The 18708-nt window shown below is 49.5% G+C and overlaps 1 protein-coding gene across 6 annotated transcripts in view; it reads left to right on the top strand.

Moving 5' to 3' along the window:
- Positions 1–2605: 2605 nt before the first annotated feature.
- The window catches only part of Hdac5 (histone deacetylase 5), a 50124-nt gene continuing 34021 nt past the window's right edge, over positions 2606–18708 (top strand). For 3 of the 6 annotated variants that reach the window (XM_070027825.1, XM_070027824.1, XM_070027822.1), the window contains exons 1-2: positions 9930–10084; positions 15795–16007. In XM_070027825.1, the coding sequence (XP_069883926.1) occupies positions 15986–16007 (22 nt within the window). In that variant the 5' untranslated portion in view covers positions 9930–10084; positions 15795–15985. Of the gene's footprint in view, positions 2729–5783; positions 5889–9928; positions 10085–15794; positions 16008–18708 lie in introns of those variants that run through there. The other 3 variants (XM_070027827.1, XM_070027828.1, XM_070027823.1) reach the window with 2 other exon arrangements.

Here is an 18708-nt window from a genome sequence, read left to right as displayed (position 1 = left end):
ATCTTTAATTAACCAGCAAAACTGGAAGTAGAGGTGTCACTCAAGTAATAGAGACATCCTTGAGCAAAAATGGTAATAGAGCCAGGTGCTGGTGGCTCACACCTGTAATGCTAGCTACTCAAGAGGCTAAGATTTGAGAATTATGGTTTAAAGCCAGCTTGGGCAGAAAAATCTATGAGACTTTATCCTCCAATTAATCCCCAGAAAACTGGAAGTGGAGTCATGTCTTAAAGTGATAAAGAATTAGCTTTGAACAAAAAGAACTCAGAGACAGCGCTCAGACCCTGAGTTCAAGCTCCATAACCACCACTACCAACAACAAAAAGCTAAGGAACAATGCCCAGATCCTGAGTTTAAACCCCAATGCTAGCACAAAATTTATTTTTAAAAAGGAAAGTTGATTACAGGAGAGTATATAACTCAGTAGAGCACTCACATACTGTGTACAAATAAGTTCCTGTGTTGGAGTCTCAGCACTGGAAAAAAAGAAACAAAAAAGTCTCTGCTCGGCGCTGGTAGCTCATACCCGTAACCCTAGCTACTCAAGAGACTGAGATCTGAAGATTCCCATTTGAAGCTAGCCCAGGCAAGAAAGTTTGTGAAACTTTTTTCTTTTTTGTCGGTTGTGGGGTTTGAACTCTGGGTTTGGCCCTGTTCCTGCGCTCTTCAGCTCAAGGCAAGCACTCTACTGCTTGAGCCACAGCACTACTTCCAGTTTTCTAGTGTTTGATTAGAGATAAGAGTCTCTCGGAGTTTCCTGCCTGGGCTGGCTTTGATCCGGGATCCTCAGATCTCAGCCTCCTGAGTAGCTAGCAGTATAGTTGTGAGCCACTGGTGCCTGGGGTGATTTATTTTTTTTATCATGAGGTCAGAGGCATTGAACCCAGGGCTTCATGCATGCTAGGTAAACACTCTGCCACATTCCCAGCCCCAAATATTTTAGCTTTATGATTTATTTAATGACTTTATTATTGTTATTACATGTACCAAGGAATCAAACCCAGGGCTTCATGCATGCTAGACAAGCACTCTACTACTAACCTATAATCCCAGTCCCTGCTGAGACTCTTATCTCCAATAATCTACTCAGAAAAATTTGGAAGTAGTACTGTGGCTCAAGTGGTAGAATGCTAGCCTTGAGTACAAAGAGGCTCAGGGATAGCACCCAGGCCCTGAGTTCAAGCCCTGGGACTGGCAAAAATAAAAAGTCTCAGTCCTTAGCCTCCCAGCACTTGGGAAGATGAGTCAAGGGGACCATGGGTTTAAGGCTAGTCTGAATTTCATAGTGGAAATGTCAAAAAAATTTAAAAGACTGTTAAAAGGGGTCCAAAATATATGTTAGCTGAAGAGTTCTTGCTCAAGGGAAAGGAAGGCTTTTGGGTCAGGTTTTGTGTGTCAGTAGTCCACACACATCCATGTAAAATGCCAGTCTACTATGTTTTACTTTGTTTTATAACATTAAGTCCAAGAGAGTGTTCTGGAATCACAGGACTCAACGATCTAGCCACAGAGGAGAAACTGAGGCCCAACAAGGGTGAGTACTTTGTGTGAACTGCAGTCAGAGGTAATGTCTGTCCTACAGGGAACATGGTAAGCTACAAAAAGTAAGCACCTTTGCACCCTGTGCCTTCTCCTAGCAGTCTTAGAGGATATTCCATCAAGAAAAGACACTCTGGAAGAGACATGGAAGACAAGGCTGGTGATGGCTGTCTATTGTACTGTGGTTTCATGAGATCTTGATTCCTGAGTTAGCAGGGAGGAGCCCCAGACAATCCAGGGCATCCTGGGATAGAAGATGACAGGCTTTCTTCTCAGCCATCCACTTGGACTTCTGCTTTTCTTGCTTCTGGAGGAGTAAAAAGGTTCACTGTGAGCCAGGCACTGGTAGCTCATGGCTATAATTCTAGCTACTCAGGAGGCTGAGATCTGAGATCATGGTTTGAAGCCAGTCTGGGAAAGAGAAGTTTATGAGACCCTTATTTCCAATTAACAACAACAACAACAACAACAAAGCTGGAAGTGGTAGAACACCAGCCTTGCGTGAAAAAGGTAAAGGGCAGTGCCCAGGCCCTGAGTTCAAGCTCCAGTACTGTGTTACATACACACATACAAAGAGAAAAGGAGAAGGAGAAGAAGAAGAGGAGGAGGAGGAGGAGAAAAAGAAGAAATAAGGTGGCTCACTGTGGGCCATTTCAGGCCCCTATAGGGAGCTGGGCTGTGAAGCCTTGTACCAAGTTCCTACCTTTGTCTCAGGCCTTCTGGCCACCACTGTCCTTTAGCAGGTATCTGGTAGTTGATAAAGGTTCCTGGTCCATGTGTAATATGCAAACCAGAGACTGGTAGCTGTTTTTTTTTTTTGCTTCGGTCGAGGGGCCTGAACTCTGGGCCTGGGAGCTGTCCCTCAGCTCTTCAGCTCAAGGCTAGCGCTCTACCACTTGAGCCACAGCGCCACTTCCAGCTTTTTTCTTTTTGCTTATGTGGTGCTGAGGAATCGAACCCAAGGCCTCAGGCATGCAAGGCAAGCGCTCTACCACTGAGCCACCTTCCCAGCCCCCAGAATAATCTTTTGCTTTAAACAAATTCAACCAATTGTTTTAGGTGCCATGATGCTGGCTTTACCTGGGAGATGCCATTGCTGAGAGCAGAGAGATAGCAGCAGCCTCTCCTCAGTTTCCAGGACCAGAGAAGACAGGAGGCCTGGGAAAGGCTACAAGAGTTTAAGGACTAGGTAAGTTCCCAAGTGAAGAATGACTATGATCTGTGCCTCTGGACAGGTCCTCCCTGTTTTGTTTGTTTATTTGTTTGTTTTGAATTACAACTCAAAGCTTGCAGAGCTGGAAAGAAAGTCAGAAATCATCAATCCAGACATGCCCTTCCCTTTGTTTTTTGAGATAGTCTTGCCTCAAATTTAGGCCTCAAATTTAGGATCCTCCTGCCCAGCTGAGATTACAGGTACAACCATGCCTTTTTCAGATGAGAAAACTGAAGCCTGAGGTAATAGCTTGGGCAAGGCCTCTCTTTGTTGCTCTTCCTCCAAATATCTCCAAGAATCAAAAGTGACTGCGAGTTGGTTGGACACTGGCCGGAAACTGGTTGCTATCTGCCTCAAGCCCAGAGTTGAGTGCCCTGGGGATGGAAAGGGAAAGGAGGAAGTTGTTTTTTCTACCTTTCCTTCTCAACTTTGTTGGACCATCCGGAAATGTCTCTATATGGAAGAAAGAAAATCTTGTCTAGCTCTTTCATCATACAGATAGACAAGCAAGGGCTTATTTGTATCCCATTGCTGCTACCAAGGAAAGGAAGCAAGGAAGGAAGGAGGGAGGAAGGAGGAAGGAAAAGAAATACACACACACACACACACACACACACACACACACACACACACGGGGGTGGGGAAAAGAAATACACACACACACACACACACACACACACACACACACACACACACGGGGTGGGGTGGGGGAGGAAGGCCTAGAAAGAAGAAAAGACTTGTCAAAAGTCATATAGGAGCAGGGCACTGGTAGCTCACGCCTGTAATCCTAGCTACTCAGGAGGCTGAGATCTGAGGACTGAGGTTCAAAGCCAGCTGGAGCAGGAAAGTCTGTGAGACTCTTATCTCTGATAAACAACTAGAAAACCAGTGGCACTGTGGCTCAAGGGGTAGAGCACTAGCATTGAGCTGAAGAGCTGAGAGACAGCGCCCAAGCTCAGAGTTCTAGCCCCACAACCTACCACTTGAGCCACAGCTCTACTTCTGGCTTTTTTGGTGGTTAACTGGAGATAAGAGTCTTAAAGAGATTCCTGTCCTAGCTTTGTATATAGGATTACAGATGTGAGCCACCTGTAACCAGTTCAAAGGGCAGTTTTCTTTTCTTTTTTTTCTTTTTTTGTCCGTTGTTGGGCTTGAACTGTCCCTCAGCTCAAGGCTAGCACTCTACCACTTGAGCCACAGTGCCACTTCCGGTTTTCTGGTGGTTAATTGGAGATAGGAGTCTCATGGGTTTTCCTGCCCTGGCTGGCTTTGAACTTTGATTTTCAGATTTCAGCTTCCTGAGTAGCTGGAATTACAGGTGTGAACCACCAGCATCCAGCTAACACAGCAGTTTTCATTAGACTGCATCAGTCCTGGATAACATTGCTTTTACTTTGTTCTTTTATTTATTTATTTTTTTGGATCCGGTCATGGGGCCTGAACTCTGGGCCTGGGCGCTGTCCCTCAGCTCTTCAGCTCAAGGCTAGCGCTCTACCACTTGAGCCACAGCGCCACTTCCGGCTTTTTTTCTTTTTGCTTATGTGGTGCCAGGGAATCGAACCTAGGGCCTCAGGCATGCAAGGCAAGCGCTCTACCACTGACCCACCTTCCCAGCCCTGTTCTTTTATTTTATACACATGAAATTTACCTTAAAATCAGTTTTCTTCTGGCTCTAAGCCCATTCTGAACAGCCCAATCATAGAAATGAATCTTAAACATCCCAATGGAATGAAGGTCTGTCCTATAATTTAAAGCCTGTCACTAGCTTGGTTCTGGTGGCTCATGTCTGTAATTCTAGCTACTCAGAAGGTCGAGATCTATGGATTTTTGTTCCTAGCCAGCCCAAAGAGAGGCTGTGAGACTGTCATCTTCAGTTAACCACCAAAAGCTGGAAGTGGCAGAGTGTCAGCCTTGCTTGACAAAAAAAGCCAAATGAGAACACAGGCCCTGAGTTAGAATTCAAACCCTGATACTAGCATACACACACACACACACACACACACACACACCATCACACCATCACACCATTAAACCATCACACCATCACTATGCTGGACTTTGTCCCATCTGTCATCATACCTAATTTGGAGCTCACAAACTATAAGAACTGAAAGATTTCAAAAAAAAAAAAAAAACCCAACAACAACAATAGTCCAAGTTCTGTTCCCCAGATAAGTGGATAAAGGTCCTGAGGGAAATGATATTGAAGAGTACACTAGAATGGGGTTGTCCTGGGGACCCAGGTTTCCTCATCTCCTGTCCTGTGGTCATTAATGTGTCATCTTCTCTTGTAGTCCCCATAGTATCTAGCATGTTCTGGCCTCATCACTTTTCAAGAGGCTTAATAAAGTCTTGCTGAAAGCAACATAGACAAGATACCATTGTGTGCAAGATACCTTTGGCAATTGCTAAAAGCTTTAGAGTACATATTGTCTTTGATAAATATCTAATAAATGATGGTTGCTTGAGTTTATCAGCTCAGTTCTTCCTCATTCTATATTATTACTTTCTGCCTTAGGCAGAAATGGACTATTTCCATGGTAGTCACTTTGGAGGCAAGGAGGGCCATTCCACATGGCCCTACCAAAGACCAGAAAACTCATATCTCTCTGGCCAGAGCCTCTGGCATCTGCCCACAGATCCTCCCACACCAGAGAAATTGGAGATGAGAATTTAGAAGTGAGGCCACATTGTAAAAGGGGTGTGCTGGCTGCATCTCAGGCATTGCAAACCCTTGAGGGGTTTCCCACACACCCTGGAGAAGCCAGGGGTGTGTGGAGGAAGTAGTTACTGTCTGTCAGCTCAGCAATATCCATCCACCAAAGCAGGGAGGAAGGTGGCTTCTATCTCCTGCCCCAAGTCATAGCCAGGAGATGCTCATAATTCCAAATGGGAGTCATAACTCCCAGAGCCCCAAGCAGTGTTGGTTACCACTCCTCTTTCCACTCCTAGCCCCTTTTCAAAGTCTCTAATTGTTAGGCCAGAGGTTAAATGCTTAGCTCTCCTCTGAGACTTTTTCTTATTATCAAAGGACAAATACACCAATGGTTCCCCTGCAGAAGTTCCCTAGTCACTTGCTGGATTCAATCTGCTACTGGATCATGTCTTCAGAGTCATTCTATATGCAGAAATTAAGGTAATGTCTAAGGACAGTCTCTCAACTTCCTTTTCCATGGGGAATACTTCTGGCAACAGTATGCCTATCCTAGGGATTCATAATAAGAGAGTCAGATTTCAGCAGGGGGGGCGCCGATGGTTCAGGCTTGTAATTCTAGCTTCTTAGGAGGCCGAGATCTGAGGATTACAGTTTGAAGCCCGCCTGGGTGGGAAAGTTTGTGAATTTTTTTTTTTTTTTTTTTTTTTTTGTCAGTCATGGGGCTTGAACTCTGGGCCTGGGAGCTGTCCCTCAGCTCTTCAGTTCAAGGTTAACGCTCTACCACTTGAGCCATAGAGCCACTTCTGGTTTTCTGGTAGTTTATTGGAGATAAGAGTCTCAGGGACTCTCCTGACCAGGCAGGCTTTGAACTGCAATCCTCAGATCCCAGCCTCCTGAGCAGCTAGGATTACAGGCGTGAGCCACCATGGCCCAGCTAGCTTGTGAAATTCTCTTCCCTCCCCCCTTTTTATTCACCCCCCCCCCCAGTTGTGGGGCTTGAACTCTGGGCCTGAGCACTGTCCCTGGGCTCTTCAGCTCAAAGCGAGCGCTACCGCTTGAGTCACAGTGCCACTTCTTCCAGTTTTCTAGTGGTTTATTGGAGATATGAGTCTCATGGACTTCCTGCCCGGACTGGCTTTGAACTGTGATCCTCAGATCTCAGCCTCCTGAGTAGCAAGGATTACAGGAGTGAGCCACTGGTGCCCTGCATTGAGTACATTTCTTTTTTTTTTTTTTTGTCGGTCGTGAGGCTTGAACTCTGGACCTGGGCACTGTCCCTCAGCTCTTCAGCTCAAGGCCAGCGCTCTACTACTTGAGCTACAGCGCCACTTCCGGTTTTCTGGTGGTTTATTGGAGATAGGAGTCTCACGGTCTCTCCTGCCCGGGCTGGCTTTGAACCGCGATCCTCAGATCTCAGCCTCCTGAGTAGCTAGGATTACAGGCGTGAGCCACCAGCGCCCGGCTTTGAGTACATTTCTTATCAAGCATTGTTGCCTCCTCCTTTGTTTTTCCTTCCCATCCCTTCCCATCTTCCCCCCCACCCCTCCAGATTGTGAAATTCTTATCTCCACTGAACTACCAAAAAAGCTGGGAGAGGAGCTGTGGCTCAAGTGGTAGAATGCTAGCCTTAAGCAGTGCTGGGCAGGTACCACAGTTGTAGATTGCTTACCTTGCATGCATGAGGCCCTGGGTTTGATTCCTCAGCACCACATAAGCAAAAAAAAAAAAAAAAAAAAATTAAAATCCAGAAGTGGCAGTGGCGCTGTGGCTCAAGTGGTAGAACACTAGCCTTGAGCTGAAGAGCTGAGGGACAGCACCCAGGCCCAGAGTTCAGGCCCCACGACCGGACCCCCCCCCCCAAAAAAAAAAAAAAGATACAGAGACAAAGAGAGAGACAGAGATAGAAACAGGAAGATTTCTATTCTCTAAGGTCCTTCAAACCAGAAACATTTCTATTTTCAATACCTACCAAAAGCCCAAGAAACAAAAAAAATGCTGATTAATTCAATCTCCATTTACCTGAGAGAGGAAATCTGAAGGCTTATCAGGGTCTCATATAGTAAATTATTTCCTCCCTTCCTCCCTTCCCTTCCTTTCTTCCTTCCCCTCCTCCTCTTCCTCCAACAACTTTTCCTCTTCCTCCTCCTCTTCCAATAACAATTTCTTCTCCTCCTTTTTCTTCTTCTTCAGTGCTGGGGATGAAACCCAGGGCCTTACACAAACTAAGCAAGTACTCTACCAGCATTCTCAGCCTCCCATAAGGTAAATTCTTGTGATTTCTGAGGGAATTTGGCTTCTGGGAGCCTGAGGTGATAACATCCAGAGAAGAGGACTAGAGTTCTGGGTTTGGGAGTCCAGCTTCAACAGCATCTTTTCCTTTGTTTGAGACCACTGAGACCTGGGTTTGAATCTCAGTTCTTTCTTTTTTTTTTTTTTATCCAGTCATGGGGCTTGAACTCTGGGTCTGGCCGCTGTCCCTCAGCTCTTCAGCTCAAGGCTAGCTCTCTACCACTTGAGCCACAGCGCCACTTCCGGCTTTTTTCTTTTTGCTTATGTGGTGCTGAGGAATCGAACCCAGGGCCTCTGGCATGCAAGGCATGCGCTCTACCACTGAGCCACCTTCCCAGCCCCATGAATCTCAGTTCTTTCTTACATGAACTTTTTAACTTCTCTGAACCTCAGTCTCTCATCTATAGAATGGGACACATCTAGCTTAGGTACTCTAGGAGACAGTTAACTGATCACCTTGTGTAAGATAGATAGATCCTAGGAGAAGACAATCTGGACATTTCTTGTGTCCTCAGACCTTTATGGAATTTCTAGTGCATTTGAGGGCTCTCTCGCTCTCTCTTTCTCCCCTACCCCTGAGTGCTGTCCCTTAGCTTTTTCTCAAGGCTAGCACTCTACCACTTGAGCCATAGCTCCAATTCCAGCTTTTCTCTTTTTTGCCAGTCCTGGGACTTGAACTCAGGGCCTGGGCACTGTCCCTGAGCCTCTCTGTGCTCAAGGCTAGCATTCTACCACTTGAGCCACAGCACCACTTCTGGCTTATTCTGTTTGTGTGGTACTGAGGGATCAAACCCAGGACTTCATGAATGCTAGGCAAGCACTAAGCCACATTCCCAACCTAACTTGATTATTTTTTTATTTTTATTTTTTGCCAGTCATGGGGCTTGAACTCTGGGCCTGGGTGCTGTCCCTCAGCTCTTCAGCTCAAGGGTAGCACTCTACCACTTGAGCCACAGCACCACTTCTGGCTTTTTTCTGCTTATGTGGTGCTGAGGAATCGAACCCAGGGCCTCAAGCATGCAAGGCAAGCACTCTACCACTGAGCCACCTTCCCAGCCCCATAACTTGATTATTTTTTAACGACATTTTATATTATTATAAGCAATCTCCTAGCTGGGCACCAGTGGCTCACGCCTGTAATCCTAGCTACTCAGGAGGCTGAGATCTGAGGATCGCGGTTCAAAGCCAGCCCGGGCAGGAGAGACCGTGAGACTCCTATCTCCAATAAACCACCAGAAAACAGGAAGTGGCGCTGTAGCTCAAGTGGTAGAGCGCTCGCCTTGAGCTGAAGAGCTGAGGGACAGCGCCCAGGCCCAGAGTTCAAGTCCCATGACCGACAAAAAAAAAAAAAACAAACGGGAAGTGGCACTGTGGCTCAAGTGGTAGAGCGCTCGCTTTGAGCTGAGAGTGCAGTGACAGTGCCCAGGCCCAGAGTTCAAGACCCATGACCAACAAAAACAACCCCCCCCATCTCCTATGCTCATTTTGGAACCCAAAAATATTTATTTCCTTATAAGAAATTTTTGTTAGTGGAATTGCAAGGTTTGGCAAACTGTTCAGGTTAATCACACATACTCCTGTTGTGTCTCAAGGGATGGTATAGTGAGGAAGGCTGGCACCACAGGGACCAGCAGTCTTTCAGGTTCTCACCCTGCCCTTATCTGAAGGCCCTGGTCTGTCACCACCATATCTTGGCTTTCTCCAGGCTTTCTTTCTTCATTGGCATGGATGTAAAGTACCAGATGGGAATGACAACTCAAATAATCTAACCAAGGAATGTATTTCTAGCTTCATCCTCCAACAGAGGCTTGTGGTCTGCAGCCCCTAAGACTCTACCCTAGTCCCCACCCCCATCTCTCCCTGGAGGGCGTGTTAGGAAGCAGCTTAGGCAGGCAAAGATTGCACCATCCAGGGTTTGAAAAAGAAGTCGAGGAACCGCTGAGAACGAAGTCGTAATTCCCAAAGGCCAAAGCCCCAGAAGCCAGTTCCGAATCCCCTTAGCTCTCCTTCCACTAGGAAGCCAGGGACTCCAATCCCTTCCCTTCGAGACCCTCTTTAGCCTAACCTTTTTCAGGACTCTGGCCCTTTAAGAAGCTATCACGGTGGAGCTTCTAGCCCCGCCCAGCGAGGGGCGGGCCAACGAGGAGGGGAGGGTTTCGCAGTGGTTGAAGTTGGGAGAGGAGGGGGGGGGTGTTGGGTCTATTTTTAGCTCGGGCCTGGGTCACGTGACGGGAGTGACGTCTCCGAATGTTGTTGTTGGTGGCGGCGGCGAGCGGAGCCGGAGGAGCCGCCGCAAAGATGGAGGAGCCGTGGAGGAGGCGCTGCCGCTGCTGCCGCCGCCGCTGCTGCCGCCGCCGCCCGCGAAGCCGGAGCTCGAGCCGCAGCGGGTGAGCGCGTCGTACCCGCCAGGATCCCACCTTCTCGGGAGTGGTCCCCGGGACTCCAGGCGGCGCCGCCTTCTCCCGCCGTCGCTGCCCGCGGGCTCCCCGCGCTCGCGCCGCCGCGCTCCGCGCCCCCCTTGCCTTCCTCCCCGCGTTCGTTGGGTGCCAGCCGGCAGCCCCCCCCCCCCCGCCCCGGGAGCGTCGCCAGCCCGGGAGCCGGGCCTCAGGCTAGCTGCGCGCGCCCCTCCCCAGCCCTCCCTCCCGTGCAGGGCGCCTTCTCTGCAGGTAAGGGAGGGGCGGTCTTCCCGCGCCCCCCGATCGCCCGGAGACCGGCCGGGGATGTCTGATTTGTCTCCTCCCCAGCAGCGCGTGTGGCGTTGCAGAACGGTTTCAGCCCTGCACCCGGATTTTGGGTAGATTCCCCACCCCCCCTGCTTCGCTGGACACCCTTTTTCTTGGTACTCTGAGGTGAAGGGCGCTGCCCACCCACAGCGCTTCTCCCCATCGCCCAGAACGCATCTTTGGTTTTATGCCCTTGACTTCTGTGCAGGAGAAGGGAAACTGGGGGTGGGGTGGGGTGGAGGTGTCCCACCTTACTTCTCTCTACTATTATTCTCACCCCCTTGCCTGGGAGGTGTTACTGCGTTTGTTCCTGCCCTCTTGTGTCTGACACCCGGGAGCTAGGGAGAGAGCTGGGAGGTAAATTGGAGCTTCGCTCTCCTCGTCGGGGTGGATGCCCCCCTCTACCCATTTTTCATCCTCTGTGTCTCAAGGAGGTAGGGACTCTGGTTGACTGTGCCTGGTTAACTTGGGGGGGGGGGGAGTCAGCTCCTCTACCCCACCCTTCCCTGGGGCCCTGGGGAAGATGAGAACTGGCTGGATGATATGTAATTAATCTGGGAGTGTGTGAGGGGGGGGGAGTGAGGGGAAATGGGAGTGCTTCTTTTGGGAGAGGAGGTGACCAACTGATATTCCTGTCTTTGGTCTTCTGAGATGAGTTGTGTCCCTAAAGAGGAAGGGTAGCAGCTGCAGTTTCTTTAGAAAAGGGGGGTTGTGAAAGGGACCCACCACTGTGACAGTGACCACTATGCTTTTGGGACATGAAATTAGTTTTGGAGCCTGTGGTGGTAGTGGGAGGGGGGGGGGAGTTGTGGTTAGGTTCAGCCTCCTTTGGGAGGGGAGGTCGGAGCCAGATCATAGAAACAAAAGGAGGCAGGAGATGGTAGGGTCTTAGCCAGAGGACTCTTGGCTAGGTTTCCTGAAGGACTGATTCTGGGGCAAGGTCCTACCTTGGATCTCCTCTTAGGTTTTGAAGGTGTTGGCAGAGAGAATCCTGTCTCCCCAGGTCCCAGGCACTGGGACCCTTGAGCTTACTCTGCTTGTTGAGATATTGGGCTGGGCTGGGGATGTGGGTGAGCCATCTTGGGGGCTGCCTGCTTCTCTATTCCAGACTTCCCTCCTTCCTTTCCCTCCCTCAACACAAAGCTTGAGGGAAGATCTTGGTTTGTCTCCTTTGCCTTTTCTTAAATACTCTTTTTCCTCCTTCCACTTGAACTTTGATCTGTACTAAGTCTTGATGAGGCAGGTGTGTGTGTGTGTGGGGGGGGGTGTCTCTGAGTTAGAAGCTCCCAGTATCTCCAATCTGTCCTGAGATTGTGTATATCTTAGTGGCCAGAGAGACAGATCCCAGGTGCAGGTTACCTGGGAGCAGGGGAAGGGGGAAGTGTTTGCTGTGGGCCAGCTTTTTCTGTCCCTGTGTAGCTTTCTACTTTGGCTGGATATTGTAATTTGGAGTGGGGGACAACAATATCCCATGCTCCACCCACCTCAAGTAGATGCAGAAACAAAGGTTTGCTTTCTGTTTCCTAGGGGTGGCATCTTAACTGTGTGCTTACAAATGGGGCCTGGAAATGAGGAGGGGGTCATTTGTGTTTCTGCACAGTGGGGGAGGGGGATCAGCCACAAGAGCTGGGGGTAGTGCAGTCAGTGCTGAAGTACCAGCTGCTCTTTAATAATTAATTCTTCCTACTCACATCCCTTTGAGGAGGGTTGTCTGGAACATGGCATCAGGCTCAGCCAGCCTGCTAGAGGACGCACTTCTGTTGGTGGTGGTTGCAGGGGGGGGGGGGTGAGGGAGAGACAGCGAGTGGGGGCCGTTCTTGGCATTTTTGGAGCACTGTCTTTTGCTCATGAATGAAAACCTGATGCAGCCAGTGAGGGGGCCTGTTGTAGCTGACTTCGGCTAATTAAACTTTCTCTGCCTTTCTTCTTCCCCCCACCCCACCTCAGCCCAGCCCTTTCTTGAATGGGAACCCTGTCTGGTAGTGCTGGGGAGTGGGTATCATTCTGTCTGAGGTTTTAGGGCAAATAGACCCCTTCCTCTGCCCTCTGCCTCTGCCTCTTCCCCTCCTCCCCTCCCCCCATTTTTTTTTTTTTCTAGAAATAGAAGCCTCCTCCATCTGGCTTGTGCAGATGCCTGGAGCTGCGTCTGAGCAGACAAACAGAAATGGGCCGATTGCAAAAATGAATTTGTCAGCCCAGTACCTTTTTTCCTCTCTTGTTGTCTTCCTCCTTTCCTTAGTTTGGGGCCTGGACATGTAAGACAGCACCCTGCATGGCTCTTATCCTCCTGGTCTTCTGTTGGCTCAGTTTGGCAGAGAAGCAATAGAAGCTCGCAGAGGCTGGAGAAAGTGGTCTTCTGCGGCCATGATCAGGAGGGGTCAAGAAAGATGAGGAGCACTTGGTACCTTTGGATGGGATTGTCTGGGTTTGGCGCTTTCTCTTGCAGTCACTGGGGCAAGCAAAACTGATATCAGACTTAACAGGACTGCTTAACCCTGCTACCTATGACCTGGGGAGTGGCCCTGGCCTAGGAGCTCAGGACTTGGGCCTGACTTTTGCAGGTCCAAAGCTGTTGTGTTGAGAGGGGGTGGTGTGGAGGTACTAGAGTCCAGGTTCTGGAGAGGCCTTCCAAGGCCAGCTTGACACCTGGAATTTAGGGGGAATTGTTTGAGGAACAAGATCCCTGCAGGGCAGCATTATGACCTTGTGGCTTTTGGGACTTTACATTGCTTTAGCCTGCCTCACTGGTCTGGCCTTTCCACCCTGGAAGTTTTAATTGCTCATAAATTGGGTAGGAGGGTCTCCCTGAGGTTTCTGTCCTACCTCCTACCACTTAGCAAAGCCTTTAGGATATGATTCTGCCAGTTCCTGCATTCTTCTTGCTGTGCTGTCTTGGCTGGAGGTGGAAGGTGGGTTTGCCTCCTGCAGGGAAGTAGAAGAAAGTTGGCCCACCAAGGTGAGAGAAACAGGGCCCTGAGGGTCTGCCTACTTTGAGGTCTTGAAAGCTGGGCTGCTCACTGGTTTGGTCCCGGAGCCACACAGCTCCTGGTCTGCAGTTCAGGTTTTGAACATCAGGCTGCCTGCACTCTTTCCCCTTTGGGCCCCACCCCAGACAAGAATCTGCTCCTGTCATGGTCAGGGACAGGCTATGAACGTGGCTTTGTTTCCCAGGAAGCCCTAGACTGTGGCTTGTTCATTTGGGAGACATTTATGTATATATGTATGTATGTATGTATGTATTTCTGCTGGTCCTGGGGCTTGAACTCTAGGCCTGAGTGCTGTCCCTGAGCTGCTTTTGCTCAAGGCTAGCACTCTTACTGCTGTAGCCACAACTCCAGTTCTGGATTTTTCTGTGATTAATTGGAGATGAGAGACTCACAGATTTCCCTGCCTGGGTTGGCTTTGAAATGTGATCCTCAGATCTCAGCCTCTTGAGTAGCTAGGATTACATGAGTGAGCCACTGGCACCTGGCTATTTATTTTATTTTTTGAGACACAGTCTCACTATATAGCTCAGGATGGCCTTAAACTCAAAATGTTAGATCCAGGCAGAATCTCTGCTGGTCAGTAGAGGCCTAACGGCACTGCTGGGTCTTACATAGATGGGTCTTGAGCTCACTATGAGTTGAAAGAGCTGCTCCCTTCCTTTTCTCCCCTGTGAGTGAGAATCAGCCCCTTTAAGACCCAGAGAGAAACTAGGAATGGAAGGGGGATAGGGGCTGAGTGGAACTAAGTTTTTGTTCCATTGCCATCTGACCCTTCTGAGTGCCCCCCTGTGAAGGTGCCTTTTAGTAAAGAGATGGGCTGGACTACCCAAGCTGCTGTCAGTCGTGGGAATTTCTGAACCTATGTTCCCCAGCCCACAGAAAAGGGCGTGAGCAGGACTGGGCGCCAGCCCTGGTGTGGGCACTGACTGAGCTACCTGCCCACACGGGCCCTGCCAGAGCACTAACAGCCCCACCTGCTGCATTCCTGAAGTTGGCCCCAGCCCTGCTTAACCTCCTTTGTCCTTATCCCACACCTGAGACTGTTGGAGCAACCTGGTCCATTCAGCCCTGACCCCTCATTCTCAATGTACCTTCCTATAGCTACAGAGTCCAAACCTTGTGGGTGAGAGCAGTGGCCAGCAGGCCCAGGACCTCTGAGTCTTTTTTGTGTATGTTGTAGGCATGTTCTTGTGTCTCTGACAGCTGACTTGTGGGTTTCTGGGCACCACATGAACCCTACCCCTGAGAATCCTTGATGAGAATTCAAGGCTTACTGAGAATTAATCCTGCCAGGAGGTGGGGCTCTCCGGGAGGCAGAGCTGATTGCCTGCTGGAGGCTTGGGGAGCTGTAAGGTTAGGGCTTAAACATCCAGCAGCTCTGGGCATCCTCTGATCACTTCCTGTTACTCACTTCCATTGGATATTGGCGGGCCTGCCTTCATTTCGAAGTGTATGAATGAGATCATGGATGGTGGGTGCTTAGGGGAATGCCTATGTGGGAGCATGCCTAGTGTGTGAGGCTTAAGGACTGACTCTGGGGTTGGGGCTGGGGCTGGGGCTGGGGCTGGAGGGAGCTTTGTGGGGACAGCTGAGCAAAGGGCCTTGGTGGTCCTTTAATACAGCCTCCATTACTATATTGTCCTTGCCTTTGGACAAATTTTTAAAAGGTGTCCCTTGTTCTGGTAGACTCAGCATGTGTCAAGATGTGGCTTAGCAGGCAGAACACAAGCTGTACATAAATCCCTGGGTTTGTATCCCCTTTCCCCCAGGCTGGAGTACTAGATCTAGGACGGATGTCTTAGACTTTCTTAATTCCTGGAAACACATTCTTGTGCCTTGTCCTGTTGTTAACTTGGAGGATGAGGACTGAATGGGGATGGAGACAGAAAGCACATCTGCATTTCCAGAGGTGGATGATGAAAGCTCAGGAGGCCTGGACACGATGACTGCTCCCCGGGGGTCCCAGTTTAGATTATATTAGAGCTGGGTTCCTGTCTCTCCTTAAACTTCTGCCATGGTCTCCAGATCATCCTTGTGTTTCCCATTGCTGTGTGGAGTGGCTAGAAGCAGCCCACCTGCATCTTGGTTCCACATTAGGCACTCTGGGAGTCCATAAGTTCTCTTCAACTGCCAGTGGGCACCAATGCTGCAAAGGAGTTGGCTTGACTGTGTACTCTGTAGCCATTTCCTATCCTTGGGGCACTTGGAGCTTCACCAGTTTGGAAGAGAAGAGAGTAAGGTCTGGTGGTCTAGTTCCACTACTTCCCTTTGTGCCCTGGGGCAGATGTCCCTTCCCAGGTGTCCCCAGGGGTAAACTGACTGCTCTAAGGTTCCCTTTGGTAGATTTCTGAGTTGGGGGCCTCTAACCCTGCTCCATCTCTCCCCAGGGTTGCTGTTCTGAGTGCCTGACTGCCTCGCCCTGAAGGATGGCCTTGGATGGGTATTAGAGGCCCAGGGGCCCGGGCTCCTGTCCCGTTCGTCTGTCTGTTATCATCGTCTGTCTCTCTTGACATCATCGCAGCTTCACCCCCTCCTGTCCCAGCCCCCAGCGCCAGCTTCCTGCGGGCCCAGAGCCGGCATGAACTCTCCCAACGAGTCGGGTAAGAGCTGGGAGGATGGAAGAGCCCTCTGGGACAGCTTTGGATGAAATGGGCTATGTGGGTTTCCTGCCCAGGCTAGCTGACTACCAGTGTTTGAGCTGTCAGGGAACCAGGGGGTTCAGGAGTGGAGGACATTGCAAGGAATGGATGGAGGCCAGCCATGAGGTTGACTGGGAATTGATGGCCTGGCAGGGCTTGGGTCTATCTCTGCTCCATGCCAGCCCTCAATTTAAGAGCCTTTGGTTCCTACTGCACCCTGCTCTATGGTTCAGACGATACAGGCCTAAGGGGTATGTGTCCCAGAATCTCTGGACAGTTTAGGATGGTGTTAGTAACATCTCACTATAGCTCAGTACCTAGCTTCCTTCTTGTGATAGCTAGAATGTAAAATGTTTCTGCTGTGTTCCATACTGGGTTTTTTGTTTTTGAGGTTTTTGAGGTTTGAACTTAGGGCCTTGCATTTACTAGACAGGTGCTTTATCACTGAGCTACGCTGCTAGCCATTTTTTGTTGGTTGCAGGGCTTGAACTCTGGTCCTGAGTGCTGTCCCTCAGCTCTTCAGCTCAAGGCTAACGCTCTACCACTTGAGGCGTAGCGCCACTTCTGGTTTTCTGGTGGCTTATTGAAGATAAGAATCTCGTGGACTTTCCTGCCCAGGCTGGCTTTGAACTGTGATCCTCAGATCTCAGCCTCCCTAGTAGCTAGGATTATAGGTATGAGCCACCAGCACCTGGCTTCTAGGCCTTTTTTGCTTTAGTTATTTTTAGAATAGGGTCCTTCATTTTGCCGGGGGCCAATTTTTGACAGTTACTTATCTACCCATATTTCTTGTATAGATATAGGTTGGATTATAGGTATGAACCACCATGCCCAGCTTGTTGGTTGAGATATGGTCTCCCAGTTTTTTTGCCCAGGCTGTGCTTGAACTACCATCCTTCTGATTTCTACCTCCCAAGTGGAGGCATAGATTATAGGCATGTACCACCACACCCAACTTCATACCTTTTCTTGGTAGAGATTTTCAGAGCTCTGGGCCTTAATCTCTGTGCTTGAGCATGTGGTACTGAGGTAGAAGTAGGGGGATGTGATGTACTCTGGGAAGTCCAGGTAGACTTACCTCTTCCTTTTGGGCATTGAGCATGGGGATTCCTCATCTGAGGTCTTTTACTCTGAGATTTCCCATTCTCCTCTGCTAGGATGCTGCCTGGTAGTGCCAGAAATAGTCTAGGGTGGGACTCCAGGCTGCTTTATATATGGGTGGGAATGGATGTGTGCCCATGAGGATGTGTCCAACTAGCCTGAGCCAGACCCTCAGGACTTTCCCAGGAGGGTCACAGGTCAATGTGGTCAGGGTAATAACTGCCTTCTTTCCTTGGCTGTCTCCTGCCCAGTCTGAAAAGCTGAGTCCATCTTGTTCATTTTAACCCTCTGCAGCACATCATCTCCCCACATATTTTCCTCTAGGAGTTTCTGGATGGACATTTTTCCTTCTTTTAGAGACAGGGAAATTGCAGCCTGGGATGAAAACTCATCTTCTGAGTAGTCCAGAAGCAGCAACAGAGAGGAATCCAGACAGGCCAAACCTACTTTACTCACCATTGTCTGCTGGGTTTGTGGTTCCCCTCAGGTCCTACCTATGCTCTTGCTTTCATCTAGCCTGTAGGGGCTATGCCAGGTGCTGTCCCAAATGCTAACTTCCTGATTTATCCTCGTAGGCTAAGTTGGAAGGACAGGAGAGGCCTGGTAGATGTTCAACAATCCCTCTCCTGAGTCAGTCAGATACTGCTCCTCTAGTCAGTTATGATATGAGTAGTGCTAGCTGCTCCCTTCTTCTGAGCTATCAGACTTGCTCTTCCCAGGAGCCCTTTCCAGTCTTGCTTCACATTGGGGCTGGGATTTGACCTTGGCCAGGGGCACAGGGACTGCTCATTATGTATCTGTTGGTGGCTTAGGATATTTGCTAGCTGTGGGGTTTGATTTCCACAGTGAAAGTTGTAAAAAATCTACTGAAGATTGATGATGCTATTGAGTTACCTTGCTAGATGCTGGTGGTCCATTTTCTTTGTAGCAACGTTTTTTTCTGTGTGCCAGATTTGAATTCAGGGCCTTTGCACTCACTCAGCTTGCTGCTAAGCTCTTGCTACCTGAGCCCTGCTTTCAGCCCTGCTTTATTTGTTGGTCATGGGGCTTGAACTCAGGGCCTGGAAGCCGTTCCTTGGCTCTTTCGCTCAAGGTTAGTGCTTTATCACTTTGAGCCACAGCACTCCTTCTAGTTTTTCTGGTGGTTAATTGGAGATAAGAGGCCCATGGACTTTCCTGTCAATGTTGCTTTGAATGCTATCCTCAGATCTCAGCCTCCTGAGTAACTAGGGTTACAGGTGTGAGCCACTGACACCAGGCCCTGGGCAGACTCTTTATTTCCAAAATAACCAGCATAAAAGCAGGGCTGGAGCTGGGCACTGGTGGCTCACACCTATAATCCTAGCTACTTAGGAGGCTGAGATCTGAGGATCTCAGTTCAAAGCCAGACTGAGCAGGAAAGTCCGGGAGACGCCGAGCGCTGGTGGCTCACGCCTGTAATCCTAGCTACTCAGGAGGCTGAGATCTGAGGATCGCGGTTCAAAGCCAGCCTGGGCAGGAAAGACCGTGAAACTCCTATCTCCAATAAACCACCAGAAAACCGGAAGTGGCGCTGTAGCTC

The sequence above is a fragment of the Dipodomys merriami genome, unplaced genomic scaffold, assembly GCF_024711535.1.
Source record: "Dipodomys merriami isolate MVZ:Mamm:240054 unplaced genomic scaffold, mDipMer1.0.p SCAF_19, whole genome shotgun sequence".
NCBI classification, from domain to species: domain Eukaryota; kingdom Metazoa; phylum Chordata; class Mammalia; order Rodentia; family Heteromyidae; genus Dipodomys; species Dipodomys merriami.
The sequence above is the reverse complement of the archived record's forward strand: the minus strand, read 5'-3'. Positions and strand labels throughout refer to the sequence as shown.